At 44.1% G+C, this 20,246-nt stretch overlaps 1 protein-coding gene across 9 annotated transcripts in view; it reads right to left on the bottom strand.

The window, feature by feature from the left end:
• RERE (arginine-glutamic acid dipeptide repeats) overlaps positions 1-20,246 on the bottom strand; it is a 411,538-nt gene that overhangs the window by 37,552 nt on the left and 353,740 nt on the right. For 5 of the 9 annotated variants that reach the window (XM_025856826.2, XM_025856830.2, XM_025856827.2 and 2 more), the window contains one exon: positions 18,456-18,536. In XM_025856826.2, coding sequence (XP_025712611.1) covers positions 18,456-18,536 — 81 coding nt within the window. Of the gene's footprint in view, positions 1-18,455; positions 18,537-18,662; positions 18,782-19,238; positions 19,466-19,742; positions 20,008-20,044; positions 20,147-20,246 lie in introns of those variants that run through there. The other 4 variants (XM_025856832.2, XM_025856833.2, XM_025856835.2 and 1 more) reach the window with 4 other exon arrangements.

Raw genomic sequence — 20,246 nt, 5'->3', positions numbered from 1 at the left:
AGCAGTGTGTGGTCAGCTCCTGGGTAAGAAGGAATAGGGACAGGCTCAGACAGGACTTCCATACAACTAGTCCCTAAGTGACCAGACGTTCAACTTATCCAAGACAATACGGCTTTGCCATATATTATCCTACGCTTTGCATTATTTTATATCTTACCTTTCCAGACATGTCTGAGGTTTTCAGTCTTAAGTTCTTCTGGAATGAAGCAAATGTAATGCTTCTTACCTCCATCCCCACTAAAGAAATAAATGCCAAGGAAGATGCAGTGTCCTATTTGGTAAGGCCTGAGCTATAGCACCTGCAACTCTAGGGCTCTTCCAATGGGAACCATAGCATGAAAACAGCAAGCACTGGCTTAGCGGACCCCCTTTCTCTTGGTGACACAATCTAAAAACCTGCTAAATTGCTCCAGGTGAATACTTCCCCATCATGTCTTGTTCAGTTGTACTTTATGAAATGGGGTTGATTTCTGGCCCTAACAGGTCAACAGGCTTTGATAATGATACAGAATGTTCTGTATCATTGGCATACTGGGTCCCTCTCAACAAAGGGAACTAAGCACAAACAAGACATTACTTCTGTTACTAACATCACTTGAAAAGCATAGGTCACAGAAAACAATAACCCTCAACTCTGATGCATCAAGAACTGGGCAACTAAGTAAACCAGAGACAATTTAATCAGTAAAAGTTTGGTGGCATCAAATTACTCATGGATTTACCAGTATCCTGGTAAAAATGAGAACTATGTAAACTAGAGTTTAAAATATCTCAAGAAAATGTATTAAAATTTAAGAATATCTTTTTAAATCTCCTTCATTTGCTCTCTTTATAATTTGGAGTGCTACTGGAAGCTTCAGCTAACAGGAACTCAAGGCCCAGTCTTCCACACATATTCACCTGGTGACTCACATAGCAGGAATCCTCTGCAGCACAGGCCAAGGAAAGCCCCTGGTTTCTCTACTAAAAAACCCTCCTGCCAGCTTGAAGACAGCAAGATGGAGACATGGGAGTAATACTTTGGGAAGACCAAATCAACTGCATTTCTTACCATTCTATAATTCCTCTGTACCTCTGAAACAAATAATACATTATATGTTAAAAAAAAAAAAAAAAGAAGATAGCAGGAGGGGAAGAATGAAGGGGGGGGAAATCGGAGGGGTAGACGAACCATGAGAGACTATGGACTCTGAAAAACAAACTGGGGGTTCTAGAGGGGAGGGGGGGGATGGGTTAGTCTGGTGATGGGTATTAAAGAGGGCACGTTCTGCATGGAGCACTGGGTGTTATACGCAAACAATGAATCATGGAACACTACATCAAAAACTAATGATGTAATGTATGGCAAGTAACATAATAATAAAAAAATATATTAAAAGAATTCTATAATTCCAAATTTCAATGTCTAATTCCAGTACTCTAACTTCACAGACAGGACAGACCCCCAAAATCCAGCATAAATTCACACAATTCATCTTTGGGCACACAGTACGTATGATTATATGGAGTTTCCCCGGCCAGTATTATTTGAGAAGTGTAACAGAAATCTGGATTATAAGTAAATCCCCACAAAAAAAGGGAGCCAAACATACTGTATACAATTTCAAATTGTAAAATTTTGAATAAAATTTTTTTTGCTTTTCGGGTCCTCAAAATATTTTAGGTTTCACAACTACATACAGGTAAGACCATTCTGACCATCAAGTATAGGCATGTCTCAGATATTGCAGGTTCAGTGACAGACCACCACAATAAAGTCAGTGTAACAACAAAGCAAGTCAAACAAATTTTTTGGTTTCCCAGTGTCCACGAAGTTACATTTACACTATACTGTTCTATTAAGTGTGCAACAGCATTATGTCTAAAACAACAATGTATATATATCTTAATTAAAAATACTTCATTCCTAAAAAGGCTAACCATCATCTGAACTTTCAGCGAGTCATAAGGTTTTTGCTGGTGGAGGGTCTTGCCTTGATGCAATGGCTGTACAGGACTGCTCAGAGTGGTGGGTGCTGAAGGCTGGGGTGGCCGTGGAAATTTCTCACAAGACAACAAGGAAGTTTGCCGTGTTGACTGACTCCTCCTTTCAAGAACAATTTCTCTGTAGCATGCAATGCTGTTTGATAACTTTGTAGCCACAGTAGAATTGCTTTCACAATTGGAGTTAATCCTCTCAAACCTTGCTGCTGCTCTATCAGCTAAGTCTGTGCCATATTCTCAATCCTTTGTTGTCATTTCAACAGTCTTCACAGCATCTTCATCAGTACGTTCCATCTCAAGACACCACTTTTTTTTTGCTTGTCCATAAGAAGTTAGTTTTATCCTGGGATTACAGCGATTCAGCCCTATCTTCAGGCTCCGCTTCTAATTCTAGTTCTCCCGCTGTTTCCACCACACCTGCAGTTCTTTGCTGCACTGAAGTCTTGAGCCTTCAATTTGTAAAAAATACAGTTTTGCGAAGCACGATGACACAAGGTATGCCTCTATTCAATTAATCCTCACAAATGTCCTAGGATGTAGGTCATATTATCCCCATGTTATAGATGAGAAGACAAAAAAACAGAACAATCAAGTAACTTGTCCAAGGACAGGGAGAGTGGAACAAGAACTCATACACGTTTCCTTTTGCCAGCAATTTTATGTAAGAAGGAAGAAGAGGCTACTGCGGAGCTGACAAACTCATTGGTCAGGCACTCTCAGATGGGGAGGAGAAAGGTTTAGTAGCACTCAGTGCTTACAGAGGGGATGAGCAAGTAAGCGTGATGACGAATCACAGGTCTGCATCCCAGTGCTTGGCTGCAGTCACCTAACTGCTTCAGGAGATGGTCATGAAGAAGGGGGATAAAATGTGAGAAACTGCTCTGTAAACTGGAAAACCCACTCCAGAGGCCTTTGGTACATCCTCCGCATCTACCTAAACAGTCTTCCACACAGGAGCGCAAGTGTCCGAGTGACTAGCTGAGTAAATCCATGTAAATAAAATTAAAAAGAGCAAAAAACCCCACACTTTAAGGGCCAGTCAGAAAGCACTCACCATGAAAAGTTTGTTAACTTAGTAATAATGCTTCAGATGCAGTATCTAGTATTTCCCTTAGTAAGATACTGCATTTTATCCCTCTGCTTCCTCCAAAATAAATCAAGTACTAGGAAACTAAAAATAAATTTAATAATACCAAAGAATGAGCAATTTCCTCTTTGGCCTTGTTTGCACGACTAGTTTAGGGAAAAAAAGAACCTTATTTCCTGCTCAGCTGTGCAGGCATCTGAGGACACTCGAGGCTGGAGGAAGAAAAAAGGTGGAGGGATATGTGACTTAGAACAGCAGTGTATTTGCTAAGGACTGTGAACAAGGTGCTTTGAGGAAACAATGTCAAACTTGTGTGGATCTTTCTGTAAATAGGTTTACTTCCAAAATTCCTTTGTGGAGATGTAAGACATCTGTGTTTCTAAACAGGGAGGGAAAACACCCCACAACCTTCACAAGAAAGCTTACATGAGTGCAGCCGGAAGGATGAGGGGCTCAACTGGTTTAGCGCTGACAAGCTGTGGCCAGAAGCAGGCAGCGAGGGCCCAAAGAAAATGGAGACAAAATTGAGGAAGGAGTGCTCAAAGTATCACTTTAGTATATATTATTCTGCTCCAACAAAGCACCAGGGACAACTACTCCTCTCTCTGTATGCCTAAAGGAAGGCCATTTCATTAGCTACTCAGTTAGCAAAAGCCTTCAAGCCAGTGCTAAGAGCCAGAATGATTCTTGAGAAGGCAGAGAACTACCCAGCAGAGAGAGTCTGAGTGACCCTCGACACCCCTCACTTCTATTCTCAGGGACACAATTCCTATCACAAGCTCCCCTCGGTGGGGAGCCTGGGGAGTCCGTTCTGTGATGGCACAAGCTTCAATCTCAGCTTCTAGATCTGAATTCAATGTCAGGTCCACTGTCTATGCCCAAATTGAAAACAGAGCTTACAAGCTCAGCACACACTGCCCCGCCCCCCCGCCCCCCTTCCCACTGCCAGTAGCTTTACCAGAGTCCATGTCTCAATAGCTCTTGGACACAAAAGAGTTACATGTACTTATACTTCATCACTGTAAGGTGACCAAGGAGTCCTACTGTGAATAAAGAATTTCTATGATAATAAAATCTCACTTTCCTCGAAGCATGGTCCCAAACCCAAGCACTCACACTGCACGGGCTCTGCCCCTGGCTCACCCCCGCCCCCGCGCTGGACGGCGCCTGTGACAGAGCTGTGACAGAGCTGTGACAGAGGGCCCCTGTCGTGCCACTGTGCCTCAGTTTCCTTCCCTGAGCTTGTGCAAGAACCTCGGTCCCCTCACAGGTTATCAGGAGAACTGATGAAATGTCTGCAGTGTTCTCATCTGCAAGGATGAGAAGAGCTATAAATACAAAGTCAAAGCAGTATTAGGAAACTTTTTTAAGCTGCAACCGCTTCTTTCTTTTGAAATGGAGAACCACAAGAAAGATCAAAGGAGTGTCACTGCTTGTTGACTGCTGCTCTAGAGGCCCCGCCACCTCCTCCCTCCACCTGGCAGAAACCCCAGAGAGAGAGAGGTCTGCCATGATTTCTAACTTCACAAAATCTCAGGACACGTTGTACAATGGTTTCCTGCAACGCCCTGAGTGGAAGACGCAGGAGCAAGCCACACAGCCTGCAGGGCTGGTCATACCCTTCCATGAGCAGGCATGATCAGGAGAAGGCAGCCTTAGTAAGAAGAAATGCAAGGATGTGAGGGAAGTGGCTTCCCCTCGTCTTTCTGCCACAAAGGCCTGGTGCAGTGACTCCATAAGGCTGTAGCAGCTTGCGTAATAAAACACATAACCTTGGCTCAGTTAACCTCCTGAGCCATAAAAAAGGGGAGAGGGGGGAGCAAAATTAAGCTTACGGGAAATAAACCTAATCAAAACTGAACAGTAACAAAGGGCACCAGAAACATTTCTACTGTATCACATCCCACGGGCTGGCCAAGAGCCCGGAATTCTCATTACAACTTTTCAAAGAGAGGGAGAGGAGAAAAAATATTTCACAAAACCATTATCAAGGCCCCAACCCTGGATGCCCTGCTGTACAACCAAAATTTGTGAGAGGTCAGCCTGTCAGGGAGTCAAAAACCCAGCATGTGGAAACTGGCAGGCCTTTCATATAGTAGGAGGGGTTCTTAAAACGACTACTGTTTTGCACTGAAGTCTCAGAGTTTCACAGACCATTAAAGGTTTCTGAACCACAGAGAAAGGAGGGCAGAGTTAAGGAAATAAATCAAAAGTTCCTCTGGGATGCACAAATGCCTACTTGGAACAGGCTTTAAGCACGAATATCCTCCACATTAAACAACAAGGAGGACTTTTCAAAATAAAAGCAGAAGAGATTCATTTTGTTATAAGCAATGTACTTTCTTTTTGGTTTAAAGGTTATGTGTGCTGTGAAAAATGACCCCGGCCGTGAGCACTGGGGGGAGGCGGAGGCTGGGCCAAGGGCGGGGACTGGCAGTGAAAGAAACCAAGTGTAAGGAACAACAATCAAGCAGAGAAATGCCGGATTTGGGAGCACCCAAACAAGTTAAAATGTCTTGTAATAATTGAGGGGCAGGATGTGAGGTAGGGGAATGGCACTAGAAGGGACCTCTATCACATGGTACTCCTTGCCACCCCTGCCAGAGAACTGAATTAATTTGCCCACAGCCAGGAAGAGTTCTCTTTGTTTTTCTTTGCAACACGCACAGCTGAAGGCTTGGGGAACCGGACCGTGTCCTCGAGAATGCAGAGCCTGCGGTCCGAAGGAGGCACCAGTGGCCCCGACACCAGCAGAGGGAGTACAGCGTCTGAGAACAGGAAACAGGCACACCGAAGGCTATGTGCTTATGCAAGACGGGGGTTGTGAAGCTCAGTTCCAGACCTTCTGACCTTGCCCATGTGTTCTCCAGCAATGGCAAACAGAATGAAAAGCTAGACGACCTACTCTGGAGAAGACAGTTACAACAACCAGGTGAGGCCTTAGGGACGCAAGGGAACCACCATACTCCTGTCAGGATACACTTACTATGAAGTGTGTTGCTGGCGTACTCTCGAAGGCCTGGGAGAGGAAAAGCTCAGTGAAAGGCAGAAAATCCAACCTGGAAAACTGACAGCAAGCACCAGGGCAATGATTTCCCTTAAAATCCAGGGCTCCCAGTTTAGTCCACGAAGAGCCTATTTCCCCACTTTTTGGGGAGGGGAGGAGAACTCTGTCACTCAGGCTCCGCTTTCAGCAGCTGGTTGAAACAAAAGCAGGTGACAGACGAAGACACATGTCTGCTAAATGACTGCTATCTTCATCTTCAGCCATAGTTTACCAAAACATGGAGGAATGGGCTGAGGGATTGCTTTGGTGCCAAGATTATAAGCATGGACAAGACTCCTGGGGAGGTTCTGGGGTAGGGACTAAAGCTAATGGTCTATCCCACAAGGAACGAGCCCACTGTTTCACACTTGATTATGCTGTGGTTTGGCGCTAGAAATCTTTGCTCAGGTACAGTCCAGGTGTGAAATGGCCTAATTGATGGTTAGTCTGAGTATACATTGCTGTATCAGGTAACGTCTTTTACTAAATCCTAATATTAACGCTTGCTCATTGTGGGAAATGAGAGTTGGGTTAAAAATGTTAACCTTAAGATGGGCTAAACTCAACAAAATAAACAAAACCTATAATGTGACTTTCTGTTATGGCAGGAAGTGTGCACTGAGTTAATACACGTGCCCGCCTGCCGGGTGAGAAAGAGAAGGCCAGGGCGAGGGACAGGCGCTACCCTGGCTGCCTGAAGCTGCTGGCAGGGCCAAAGGACAACAGTCCAAAGGAGCTCACCTAGAATGCACGGTGTGGGATGCAGAAGTCCAGGCAGGAGTGCCGACTACCCTGACCCCTCTGAAGAGCTTCTGTGAAGGAGGGACATGGCACCAATATTTCTCTGTGTCATCAAGGGACTCAACCAGGACAACACATGGAAGATGAAGGGATTCGGATCCTGGTGTAATAAAAGGAAGACATCTAAAGCAACGAAACTGTCCGAAACCACCATGGTCCCATTTAATGGGTTCAATGTTACCAGCTTCTCAGGAACAGCAGGGCAGCTACTCTGAAGGCATGCTGTGGAGGGATTTCAGGTATTAGGGAATTCCTCAAGGATACTTCAAAGACTTTCTTTGGCATGGCATTTATTTAAAACACCTATCCTTCAACCTAACTTCCAGGCCCAACTATACATTTTTCAAGATGTTTCTTCAGCCCTCATCTTCAGGTCCTCTGACTCCCAACTACCACTTAGTGTCTGTGCCCTATACTTTCACACTTAGGTTCCTGCCAACTCCCACTGTGGTAACTGAACAGCCGGAGAGATCCCCAGGGAGTAGAGTCACATCTCCGCCTCTCATCATACTCAATGAGCTCTGCAAGTGCTTGCTGACAGATTAGTATTAGGAATAAAACGATAAATTTTTATATTCACACTACCTAAACATCCTGTCACTGATTTCCAGGAAATTTTTATAAGAAATGGAAGTATTTATAGACATGCCTGGTAAGGTATTTTAGCATTTGGGCAATCAATAATGAGAACAGAATATAGTACAAAAGAAAACAGTATGCTTTAGTTTCAGTCTGAGACATATATGCTGGACAAATGAATGCATATTCCAAGGTGTAAACTTGCACATTTTAATCTAAATACAAAGTGACTATATAAGAAGCATTCCATGCTTTAACTGTATTATTTATTCTGCCTAATCATCTGATAAACCTAATACAGTCTGTTAGAGAAGCACATGGACTTTTCTCCTGAGTCACCTGATAGGCTGACACGGTCAAAAGAATTAAGAGCTTCAAGTTTGTTTTTTTAAGATTTTATTTATTCATTTTAGAGAGGCAGAGAGAGACAGAGACCGTGAGAGACCAAGCACGCACACACAAGATGGGGGAGAAGGAGAGGGAGAGGGATGAGCAGACTCAGTGCTGAGCACAGAGCCCAACGTGGGGCTTGATCCCACGACCTTGAGATCATGACCTGAGCTGAAATCAAGAGCCAGACGTTCAACCAACTGAGCCACCGAAGCACCCCAAGAGCTTCAAGTTTTTTCTTTTTTAAAAAAATATTTTATTTAGGGGCGCCTGGGTGGCTCAGTCGGTTAAGCGACTGCCTTCGGCTCAGGTCATGATCCTGGAGTCCTGGGATCGAGTCCCGCATCGGGCTCCCCGCTCGGCGAGGAGCCTGCTTCTCCCTCTAACCCTCCCCCCTCTCACGTACTCTCTCTCTCTCATTCTCACTCTCTCAAAATAAATAAATAAATCTTTAAAAAAAAAATAAATAAATATTTTATTTATTTGAAAGAGAGCACGCACTTGAGAGAGAGCACAAGCGATGGAGAGGGAGAAGCAGGCTGCCCACAGAGCAGGAAGCCTGATGCGGGGCTTGATCCCAGGACCCTGGGATCATGACCTGAGCTGAAGGCAGCCGCTTAACTGACTGAGCCACCGAGGCGCCCCGAGCTTCAAGTTTTGATAAGCAAATTCGATCCATAGGACAAAGCAAATTTAACAATTTCTCTTTCAAAGTTTTGTTTTGCTTTCTATTCCACCTTTTCCAGAATGTCTACAGGGTTTGCCCACTTCACTTGCTGCCTGCTTTACTTTGCTGAAGCTGGCCATGTATACAGATTCACTGGGCCTGTTTCCTTCAGAATTTAATTATTCCTCCTGTTGTTCCACACATTCCAGATTCTCCCTCCAAAACTTACACACTTCCCTTGACAACTGAAGGCTACAAACCTCTGACCTGCTTCCATGTACTTCATTAGCACATTTCCAAAACAGCACCTTTGGGAAGGAGAACCAAGTTCTGATTGTAGGAGGCGTGCGCCTAAATCAATAATCACTGAGTCCTAAGGGGGTTGGACCTATGGTGCTCCAGCCCTCTAAAATAATCCAATATGTGAAAGTCACCATTTCTTGCCAAACCTAAGAAAAATCCCAACTCCTGCACATGAGGACAAAGAGACAATGGCTGCAGCTGAAAATACATAACTGAAGCATCACATGAAAAACTTTAACTTGGTATCGTTCAGAACATATCAGTGGGATTTCACTCATACAGCAAAGACACAGGAGAAGAATTCCAGACTGTTTTCAAGATAATAAAATGGCATATGACAGTGACTCACTAACTGACTAAAAGGGGAAAAAAAATCCATAAACAGTCACAAGAACCTTGCAAAGCTGCAGAGATCTGGCAACCCTGAACCTCTTTTACCTCGCTTGGCTCTCACCTCCAGTACACACACACACACACACACACACACACACACACACACACGATCGTTTTGAAGCCAAGCTGCAATTGGCTAATGGCTTGCTCTACTGCTTAAGACAATATTTTATTCTTGACTTGCTCAATAAACCTGCTGAGAAAAATAAACAATGGGTTTCAATCTTATAAATAATCTAGAAAACAGAATTGCTGTGCAAACAGCAGAGCTGATTTACTGCCCATGATAAGCAGGAACAGGAAAGTCCAAGCGTGGCACAGTGACCCCCCACCCAGTCCTAGACTTACTGTCCTGAGACAGGAAAGTTGAACAAGGATTTTCTGTCCGTTACATAGTCCAAGGCCTAGAATGTGCAGGTTTCAACTGGCCTTTAAAACAGCATCAAAGCAGATAATGAAAAACAACATGAAGAGCAAAAAATGAGGAAAACCTTTTCTCACAAACACTAAGAAATTTTAATCTTTTAGGACCAATAATTATATCTTTGGTTACAGTGTATTCCTGTCCCATCACTCACAAAATATGTGAACGTACAGGGCCACACACCTCATTTTTAACAAATATCAAGTAAGGGTCTGTTTTGGGCACTAAAGAAGACATAAAGAGGTATTACAAAGAGGTCCCTGCCCAGAAGGCCTTATATTCTATATAAATACACACATGCATGTATGTGTGCAGAACAGAAGTGCATGGAAGACAAAAAGAAGCCGCATCCACAGTCCGGAACTAAAGCAAATAAAGAATAATTTTTCAAGGGCAGAACAAAATGCAATTCTTCTGAGAGAGAAGCTGGGCAATCTGTGTCATTTCCACCAGTGCACAGAGAGAGGGCTTGTGTGGCTCTCACGAGTGTGCAGCCCAAGCCCTGTAACTGGGCCCTGGACAGTCTCAGTGACTGTCACTCAGGCACCTTCCAGAGAAGAACACAAGCCCTGCCGGCCTCTTTAGCAGACTGTGGACTCCACAAGGGTAAGTACCCTCTCACCCACCACAGACACCTCAAAGAGAACACAGGCCTTCGGTACTAAAGGTTCCCCAAAACAGTTCCCAATTTTGCCAATAGAGAACCATGATGATGGTTTAGACATGTCCAAGGCCAAATCCTGGAAGTTATGACACCTCAATTTAGAGATTTCAGGAGGACTTAAGACACGTGAACAGAACAAAGAACTGTAAAATCAAAAAATAACGAAGGTCATTAATATTGAAATTCAATTTAAAATGTAAACATCTCAAAAAGAAAACTTAGCTTAATGGAATTCTGGTGTCCCAAGACAGGTTTCTCCTGCTTGCTTTTCCTATTTCTATGATACAATTAATGGTTTTCGAATTACATGCAACAGAAAAAAAAGAAACCTTATGATGGGGGGGCGGGGGGGGGCTCCACCTGGGGAGCAGCCATGAGTAAAATGGAGGTGAAGGCCTCACTTTACTTTTCAAAACAATATAAGTAATTTTTACTCCACTTTCCTAAGTATTACTCAAAGGCATAACTTCAAATAAGATTAAAATGAACGAATTACTCAAGGATTAGGACTTCAGATACATTTTAAAACTTACTCTTAAAACTTTAACAGCAAGCTGAATTTTCAAAGTTAGGATGGGTTCGCTGAGCTTATGAAGGCTAAAAAAAAAATCTATGATATAAGATATGAGCTCCAAGTGGATAAACACATTGAATATAAGCACAGTAATCAAAGCTTATAATTCTTCTTAAAGACCATTTCAAACCTTCCACTTGTTTTACTAGCTAATAAAATGGGGGAGTCTACTTAGGCTGAAAAGTCATAAATGTCTCCAACTAAAAAGTCACCGGGTAACCAAGACCCAGTCAAATTATAGGAAATACGGGTTAGCAAATACCAACAGCAAATAAATAACTGATCCTTGTAAGCAGCAGAGTGTTCAGTAACTTTAAAAGTCCAAGGTGGTTTCATCTGGAAGCAGTGTCTGCAAGCAATACATCGTCCACAACCGAAATACTTGCAAGCCATTCCCTCCAGTTCTGATACGCAGGGTAAGGCCAAGGGCAGGCCTAAGACATTTACACAGAGAACAGCAAATATTCAAGGCCCTTGGTTTAAAAAGTCACCTAATTTTTAAAGACCTCCTTATTCCCCCAACATCAGCACCAAAAATTTCTTACATGCAAATTTCTTAACTGCTTTACTTACACAAGGGAATCAGCCAATCTCACTTAGATTACCCTAGTCAAAACTGGACCACTGCCCAGCCAAATATCTACATAGTTTAGACTATCAGATGAAAAGATTCAAGCCTCTGCTCCATTTTAATGGGAACAAACCCCCTGCAGGGCAGTAACTGTAGGATCACAATATTCACTGCCAAAACGTAGTGCCTGTTTCTATCAGGTAATCACTTCTTGAATGGAAAATTTCAATTTTATCTGCCCCTACTTGAGGACAAGTTATTAAGAAAAAAAGATATGGCACATGTGTCTCCTTGGACCCAATCTTGCCAACTTCTCAAAATATGTATATTTCTTTGTCATATATAAGGGGGTGCCAGGGAAAGAGAGTAACACCTGAAAACACCATAGTATTAAGTGTGTAAATTTCACATTAATAAAAGAATGTCATCTTTTTTTTTAGATTTTATTTATTTGAGAGAGACAGAGACAGAGATAGTGACAGAGATAGTGAGAGAAAGCACAAGCAGGGAGGAGAGGGAGAAGCAGGCTCCCCACTGAGCAGGGAGCCCAGCACAGGGCTCAATCCCAGGACCCTGGAATCATGACCTGAGCCGAAGGCAGACACTTAACTGACTGAGTCACCCAGGTGCCCTGTGAATGTCATCCTTTCAAATAAAAAGTTTTCTCTTAGAAACTTAAATTAAGATCTAGGCTAGCCTGACTCACAAACATGCTGCAAGGAAAGGGGAGGACAACAGTTTTTATATGAAATATGACAGGAGTTACAACTGTGTTCCCAGGAAAAAAGGAAAGATAGGAAAAGGGAAGCTATATTAAGAAATTCTATTGATAATGAAACTAAGTCCAGATACTGTTCTGTATTACGTCTGAGATATTTTGTAATAATTTGAAAAACAAAATTAAGCCCAAGAGTGAAGTAATTTACAACTTTAGCAGAATAAAAGCAACATTGTTTTAAGAATGAATGTGACATATGGGTTTAGGATTCTGCCAGTCTGCACTACTGTAAACAGCAGTACTTCCTAAACTTAAATAAGCATTCAAATCACCTGGGGAGCTGATTAAAATCCAGATTCTGGTTCAACAGGAGCGGACAGAGCCTGGGAGTCTGCAGTGGTACCAAGCTCAGGTGATGTGAGAATGCCGGCACCAGTGAGCAGCGAGGGTGCCCAGCACTTGCAGCAGAGGCCTCTGGTTTATGTGGCTCTAACACAATAGTGTCCTCAATAGTATCAACCTATTCAGGAAGTCCACACTTTGTTATGCAACATTAGATTAAGCATTAATGAGGCTAGAAAATTGTTTATCTAAGGTTTTAATCTGAAGTTAAATAAAACGCCACGCTGAACGCTCATACTGAATGCTCGAGTCATTCTTAACCTCTTAATATTAACAGAGTCTTGATTACAAAGTCTTAAAAACCTTTCTCAATAGTAGTTATTCTTTGCTGGGGGAATGTGCTTTTATGCAAAGGACAGTTTGCCTAAAGAAATGAACAATCAATATTCAATAGTTATGTACATATTTAACAGAATTCATTCCCAGAAATGGAGCTGAGAAAGGTGGTTGATTTTCATGTTAGTTGTCAAATTAAAATTTTAAATCTCCAGTACTTTTTTTCATACTATCACCCAAAGTTTAAAAAAAACGAAATAAAAAAACCCCCAAACATCAAAACCAGCTGCCCCTTGGTCCCATTAAAAAAAACAAAACAAAACAAAAGGACACATTTTCAATGGAGAAAATCAAGATAAAAGACAGACTTCCAGTTCCATAAATCACTTTCAACTCCCCATTTTTTTGTCTTACTGTGAGACCAAATTGTTACAAGAACCTCCTCTCTGGTCTCCACATCTTGTTGGTGCTGCTCAAGAATGCTCTCACAGCTCAGCTAAGACCTCTCCTTTCTCTTCTTCAATGGGTCCCCAAATGCCCTCTCGGAGAGAGTGCAGGGTCCCCCCAAGTCTCCCGCCAGGCCATAATTTTGACCTGAGTCCGACCGCATCAGCCCTGGCGACCTCCTCTCCACCCAGGCTACTGTACGTGCCGAGCAGGGTTTGCAATTTCCTGTCTCCATGCCTTTGCTCATGATATTTCCTACAGCTGGAAAGCTGCTTTTCTTCCACCCTCCCAGCCGCGGCCTGTCCAAAAACATATCCTTCCTTGGAGGTTCAAACACCACACCCTCCAATTAGCCTTCCAGCCGCCCCCCCACCCCTAAGCATCTTGTGCACACTTTGTGGGGCCTGAGCCTCCACCAGGGCCCTTAGTACATACTGCCCAACATGGAAAGCATGCATATGGTGCACCTATCCTGCTGCAATGCAGGGCATGGATAGCACCTTGGATCTCATTATAGACATCCCACCCATTACAGTGCTTGGTGGATATACAAAATTTTTTAAAATTAAGCTATACGGAATATTTAGCTCTGAAAATGGGAAGTGGGTTACAAAGTGAGTTTTTTAGTATAGAAAATATTAATGTGCCAATAACAGATTACAACCACCACCAGCTTAATCCCTACTGGCCTGGGTGCACAAAAATAAAACTACGGAGATGAGAAAGACAGTCAAGGCACACACCCTTTCCACCTCCTTCCACAGGCTAATAACATGCTGGAAGCACCTCTCCTCTCCACCAAGTTGGGGCAGATCACACTATCTTCTCACTAATGTTAGTTGCATCTGAGATAAGTCACTGAGTAAGCATTTCCTGTCTACAATCCGATGCTGGCTGACTTTGTCTGAATAACAGTAGATAGAGCTATACACAAAGGCCAGCCAGGATTCAAGGGACAATCATCCAGGTGTCAGACACGGAAAGTCTTTGAATCAAACAACACAGACATGTGCTCAGTGTGAAAGAAGATACATGTCGCTGTCATCGGAGTAATCATCTCATGATTTTGAAGAAAACTGCAATGTGTATAAAACTCAAACAAAAAATTATTTTTAGAACGCCCATAATTTTGTATTATTTACAACATGGGTTCCCTTCCTGGTGATTTTAGATTCAATTCTATTAGGTCTCCTATTTTCTCAACCATTATCTTAGCATCAGAGGTCATGTAATTCATCGATCCAAAGATTATGTGGCAGTGCTTAAAGCGATACCCTGGAGGCCTGGATGCCCATCATGTCAGAAGCTCGGCCACTAGGATGCTCGCTCTGATTTACACAAATGTACTAACACCCAAGACTCTGATGTGGATTAGGCCAAAGAGTGTCTTGAGAGAGAAAAAGTATACAGCCAATGGGAATCTGAGATGCTCAGCAACGATCCTTTACCGTATCTTACTACTAATTGCTCATAAATGTATTAAAGAAGGTAATCAGTTATAGAGAAAGGAAGAATGGGAGAAAGGTAGTAACTCAGTTGTACCACCATGACACTAAAATATTTGACTTACAGTTATTCTCTTGGGTACCATGAGGTTAACCTGTAATACCCACTCAACTAAACTTCTGATAAATAGTTGCTTTTCTACCGTCAGAGCCACTGTTCTCAGAGAAAAGCCAGATTTAGCTCGTGTGTAACAAACACCAGAAGCCAACAGAACTAGGAAGGCTGTTTATGTCGATGCTCACCAGGAACCTGTCTGCAAAACTGCACTGAATGATCCAGTAAGGATGGAAGTCTCCTCAACAAAGCTTCAAGACAGAGGAAATGCATCCTTTAAACTAGGCACCGCCCTTCACCCTCTCCCAGCTTTTCAATGAATAGGGGTTTTCACAAGACAGAAGATAAGAAACAGGTCATTTCTTTTCATACAGGTTTGGTATGTTTACAAGCGGAAAATAATTCCGTACCTTCCACAGCATTTAGCTACTTCAGGTAGCTAGGACCCTTATGCAGACTAAAAGTATTTGGGGTGGATGGGAAGAAGAGTCATTTTCAAATGTTTTTATACACACATTAGCTCATTTAAATTCTCAAAACAATTCTAGAGGGTAGAAGGATCACCGTATTTTACAGACACGGGCAGTTAAGGACAGAGAGACTGAGTAATCTGCGGAAGGTCCCACAGGAGGCAAGAACCATCACTCTGCTCTCGGGCACAACAGCCAAAGGTGTGCCAACATTTTATAAAGATTGTGGCATCTATACAATTATCACACAAAGAATCACCATTTTAGAGTAGATAATTCTCCAGTCCTTGTCAGGATCTGACCTGAACTTCCCAATGAACAGCTAAAGCACACTGCAATTAGAAGAGGTTGTCAAGTACTATAGTGACCAGTAAGGCCAGGAATAGAACACAGGTCTGGTGACCCCCACGCCATGCCCAGTTGGGTGTGTTCTTTTGGATGCTGACACCCTTCTGAAGTTTCAAGTCAGTTGAGAATAGCAAAGAAATGAGTCAATAATTGTGGCAAATAGAAGAGAATGTGGAAAGTATCTAGATTAGAGGGATTTGATATAAAAAGAGGCAGGACCATATGAAGTTGTCTACCAAGGAAATTCTGAACCAAGGACACTAGTACCTGCAAATTTTCCCATTTTCTGCAGCAAAAATGAAAAATAACCTTTGCCTTCCCCACCCTAGGAGTTGTGAATGATTAGCCTGGCTATGTTGATAACTAAGGAAAATATAAAATGAGTGCCTCTCTCTCTCAGATGATTTTCAATACTTACAGATTTACCCTACCACCAAACTCCCCCAATTGTAGGCAAAAGGCAGCAGGACACTAGGAACGTTTAGCCAGTGTCAGCCATAATAAACCCTCCAGGGCTGCCAACAACTCTCCTGTTAGCGCCAATGATGGTGCCCTGATGAAGAGGTTGGAAAAGGAAGGCTGCTGGGTGCCAGAGGAGAAGTGAGGAGAGAAGCAACATGGCCGGAAAACAGAGATGGCAGGGAGACATGGGGAAGGAAGGGTCTCAGGACAGAGGTGCCTAGAAAAGACTAGAGAGAACCAGCGCAAAAGGCTGGGGTAGCAGTAACTTCTCTGTGGGTGAGAAAAAAACTACTTATTGAGTCAGACATCATCGGTAAGGATAAGGGACAGCCAAAAGCAAGGAAAAAAAAAAAAGGATTAGAAGACCCTTACCTAGGCTAAATGTTATTCAGGTCTGTTTTCCACTGAAGAGATAAAACACTAGATAAAATTGCCCGGCATTTCCCAAATGCTGGATGGTAGATTTTAGATTCAATGCTTAGTCTTACTATTATAAGTTTATTTTTTAAAACAGAAAGATAAAATAATTGTCAAGCCGTATCTTCCATCAAATTCTTCATGGTTTGCAGCTTCTAGCAGAGCACAGGGAGAGAGAAAACTGGAGCTGAGAGGTTACATCAGACCACATCTACTCATGGATCTCACTTTCACTCCAATTTGGCCAAACCAAAATTCCTACACTTGGGTAAAGCATTTTAGTTTTATAAAAGTACATATCAAACTTCAAATAATTGAAATCCTCAGAAAACTCAAAAGGTATTTCTTTCACTCTTCCACATTTAAATACCTCCTTCTAATCTGTTCTGGGAAGAGCAAAAAAAAAAAAAAAAAAGGTTGATTACACAGCTCAATTACAGCATATATTTTAATGTCTATCAACAGTTCTCTTTTTTTAACCATTCTCAAAATGACCCATCTCAGCATATTTAGATGTATAATAAATATTAAAAGTTTAATGTAAGTATGGTTGATGCAAACCACCGATTTATATAAGGCTATACTTGAAATCTCAAAACCTTTCTTTCCTATTATGAGTTACTGCTGTTCACATAAGGTACCATACAGAAAAAGTGTCTAGAAACAGTTCATTAAAAAGAACAACAAAAACAACCAACTCAGAATAAAAGAATCAAAACTGAATAAGAGGAAATCAATCAACAACACCCAATTAGAAAACTAAAAACCAAACCAAACCAAAACAACCCCGCTCCTTCCACACTGGATATTCTTCATTTCCTCCTTTCACTCAGGGAGGGTGGGGGTGGAGTGAAAGCAGCTCAATGTCTAAATATTCACCCTCCATCCCCAAGGCCCATCAAGCACTTCCGGTAACTAGACTCTGCAGAGGCCACAGACACTGGGACTTGGTTGGTCCCATTCCATTCCCAGCTTACCCATTCCCTGGCTCAGCCAGAAGAAGAACTCTCCACCCCCCTCCAATTCCACCTGGAGGCAATTCAGGTGAATGAGACTGAACCCCTGCTAGTATTCTCTTTATAGAACTTTACTCTGAACTTTCCTCAGCAAACCCTCCTACCCCAAGTTTAGCAAAAGATGGGATTCTCAGCTTTGTGAAATATCAAAGGAATTTATAAAAGGCTCATTTAAGCAATTTATAAGAATCCTTTCGTATCTATCTGTTCAATGAAAAGTACAAACTTTTACTTAAAATTATTTATTTAAGTAATCCCTAAACCGAACGTGGGACTCGAACTCATGACCCTGAGATCAAGATCGTGTTCTCTTCCGACTGAGCCAGCCAGGCACCCTGAAAAGGGCAAACTTTTAAGGTTGGAAAATTAAAGAGTTAAAACTACTCTTCAAAACATAAGCAACATTAAAGAAAGAAAAAGTCCCCATAGAATTCAAAGTCTAGTGAGCCACAGATCTCTTCATTCTATTGCTCGGTTGATGTCTTCTGTCAATAACCAAATCCAATTGGTGGTAAATGACATTTCCTGTTTCAGCCACTATATTTACAATTAGATGTTAATGGCTCAACACCCCAGGCAACCCCCAACTAACCCTCTGTTGTCAAAGACCTTTCTGTTCTTACAAGGTAAGTCCACTTTCTTTGTGGGGGGATAAGCATAATCTGTCACTACTACCTAAAATCAGGAGCTAAAACTAAAAGTAAAGGAAGTAAAATGAAGAAGATCTTAGGGGCCAGCCGGAGTCTGAGCACAGCACAGGGTTAAAGGAAACCATTTCATAAGATCAAGTGCGGAGAAGCAGCAGGGGCAAAGAAGAAAAAAAAAAATCAAGTTACATAAAGTCCAATTGTACTCACTGTTTCCTTATTGGGAAGCAGCTCCTTTCTAATTCTGAAGAAGTTCTTGCCGTACTGCCTGAGCCCCTTAACGAAGCGTTTCTGTGATAAAAAGAAACAACAAATGGGATGTAAAAACCAAAAACAAAACAGGATGTCAGCAAAGCAAAGATATCTGCAATCAGCAGAATAACAACCACAAAAAAGTCTGAGCTAGGGAATACTGACTAGGCTGGGAGACAATTTCAGCAGTACAGCTGGGACCCCCCGCCAGGGCAGGCCCTGGACAGCCGTCTTCGGAATCCCAGTCGCACACACGTTTGGGAGAAGGACATCCTGGGTCTGAGGCTAAGTAGCAATGTGTGCTCTCGGTACCAGTCTCCGCATTGGTCCACCCAGGTATAAACAAAAACGCTCCGTGTTTCAATAAAACAGCACAACTGCTTTCCACCTGAGAACGAAGCTTCCCAGAGTGTTGAGCAGAAAGGAGGGAAAAGGAATCAAACCTCAAGACTTTTCTCCAAAAGGTCATCCTAGAAGGGTTAAAAGGCCCTTTCGCTAATCCGAGGAATTCGCCAAGAAGGCACCGATATCCATGGAAGCCCACTGGGAGCCCGAACCCCCATCGCCGTCATTAAAAGCCACTCCAAGGCACCAAATAATCACCAGCACCCCTTCCTTCTTCCCCACGCTCCCCACCGCCACCCCCACCCCAGCAGTCTGGAGACTTTCACTTTGTCCCATTCCTTCCAGGCAGCCCCTCCCCATCCCCGTGGAGGCAGCTCCCGGCTCCGCGGCCCCCACCTCAGAGCCCCCGGCCTGGGGCTCGCGGTTCGAAGCCTGGTCCCTCTCGACCGACCCCCGCGACACTTCCCGGCCGGGCGGCCCTGCAGCCACAGGTACGCCGCGCCGGCCGCGCTCAGGGTCCGGGCGGCGAGAGGCCGCGCCTGTCACTCGGCTCGGGCTCCGGCTCCACAAAGCGCAGGGCGGAGGCAGCCGGGGCGGCTCGGCGTGTGACCGCGGCGGGGCCGCGCGGCGCGGGGCGCGGAGGGCGCGGGGCTGGGGCCGCCGCGGCCGGGGGAGGAGGCTGGAGCGCGGCGCGCAAAGCCCGGCGCGGCCGCGGGCGGCTGCAAAAGGCGGCCTGGATCGCCGCGCCGCCCGTCGGCCCCGAGCTCCGTCCCCGCCCGGGCCCCAGCCCGAAGGCTCCACGGCCAGAGCCTCTGGGCCCCCGGCGCTGGTATCTTGGTCTCCTCCCTCTGAAAAGCAGGAGTAAATCCGAGCAGTAAAGCGCAGAAACTTCCTCCCTACCACGGTGAGCGGGAGCAGAGGGCAACCGCGGGGCCCGGGCCAGGCTGAGCGGCCACTCGGGACCCTTCCCAGGCCGCTCTGTCTCCAGTCCTCCTTCCGGGCGGGCAGAGTCAGCAGCGCGACAGCCGCACGCCCACCGCCCTCGGACTGCGAAATGAGGGGCTGGCCCCGACGACCCTCGCGGTCCCTTCCGGCCCGGGATTGTAGGCGGCAGCTCCGCCCGGCCCAGGCATTAGCCCGCACCTCGCAGGGCGTCGTTTCACAACTAAATCACCGCGGAAGCTTCCCAGCCAATAAATCACCTGCCCACCGGGAGGAGAGTCCCTCCCACTCCCGGTGTTTGAGAACAGTCGGGCAAATTCAGTGAAGAGCCAGACTTGGCCTGCAAGACCGATCTGCAACCTCCTACTCCATTCCTGGAGGCTCTGCATTTTCAGATTTCACCCCCTTTCTAAGATATGACTCATCATTGTCGGTTTCCAATATAATTTGTATAGTTCAAAG

Source organism: Callorhinus ursinus, unplaced genomic scaffold (assembly GCF_003265705.2).
Source record: "Callorhinus ursinus isolate GAN/ISIS: 27379988/994484 unplaced genomic scaffold, GSC_fseal_2.0 scaffold18, whole genome shotgun sequence".
Lineage (NCBI taxonomy): Eukaryota > Metazoa > Chordata > Mammalia > Carnivora > Otariidae > Callorhinus > Callorhinus ursinus.
Note: the sequence above shows the minus strand (reverse complement) of the source record. Positions and strands in the feature narration are given on the sequence as shown.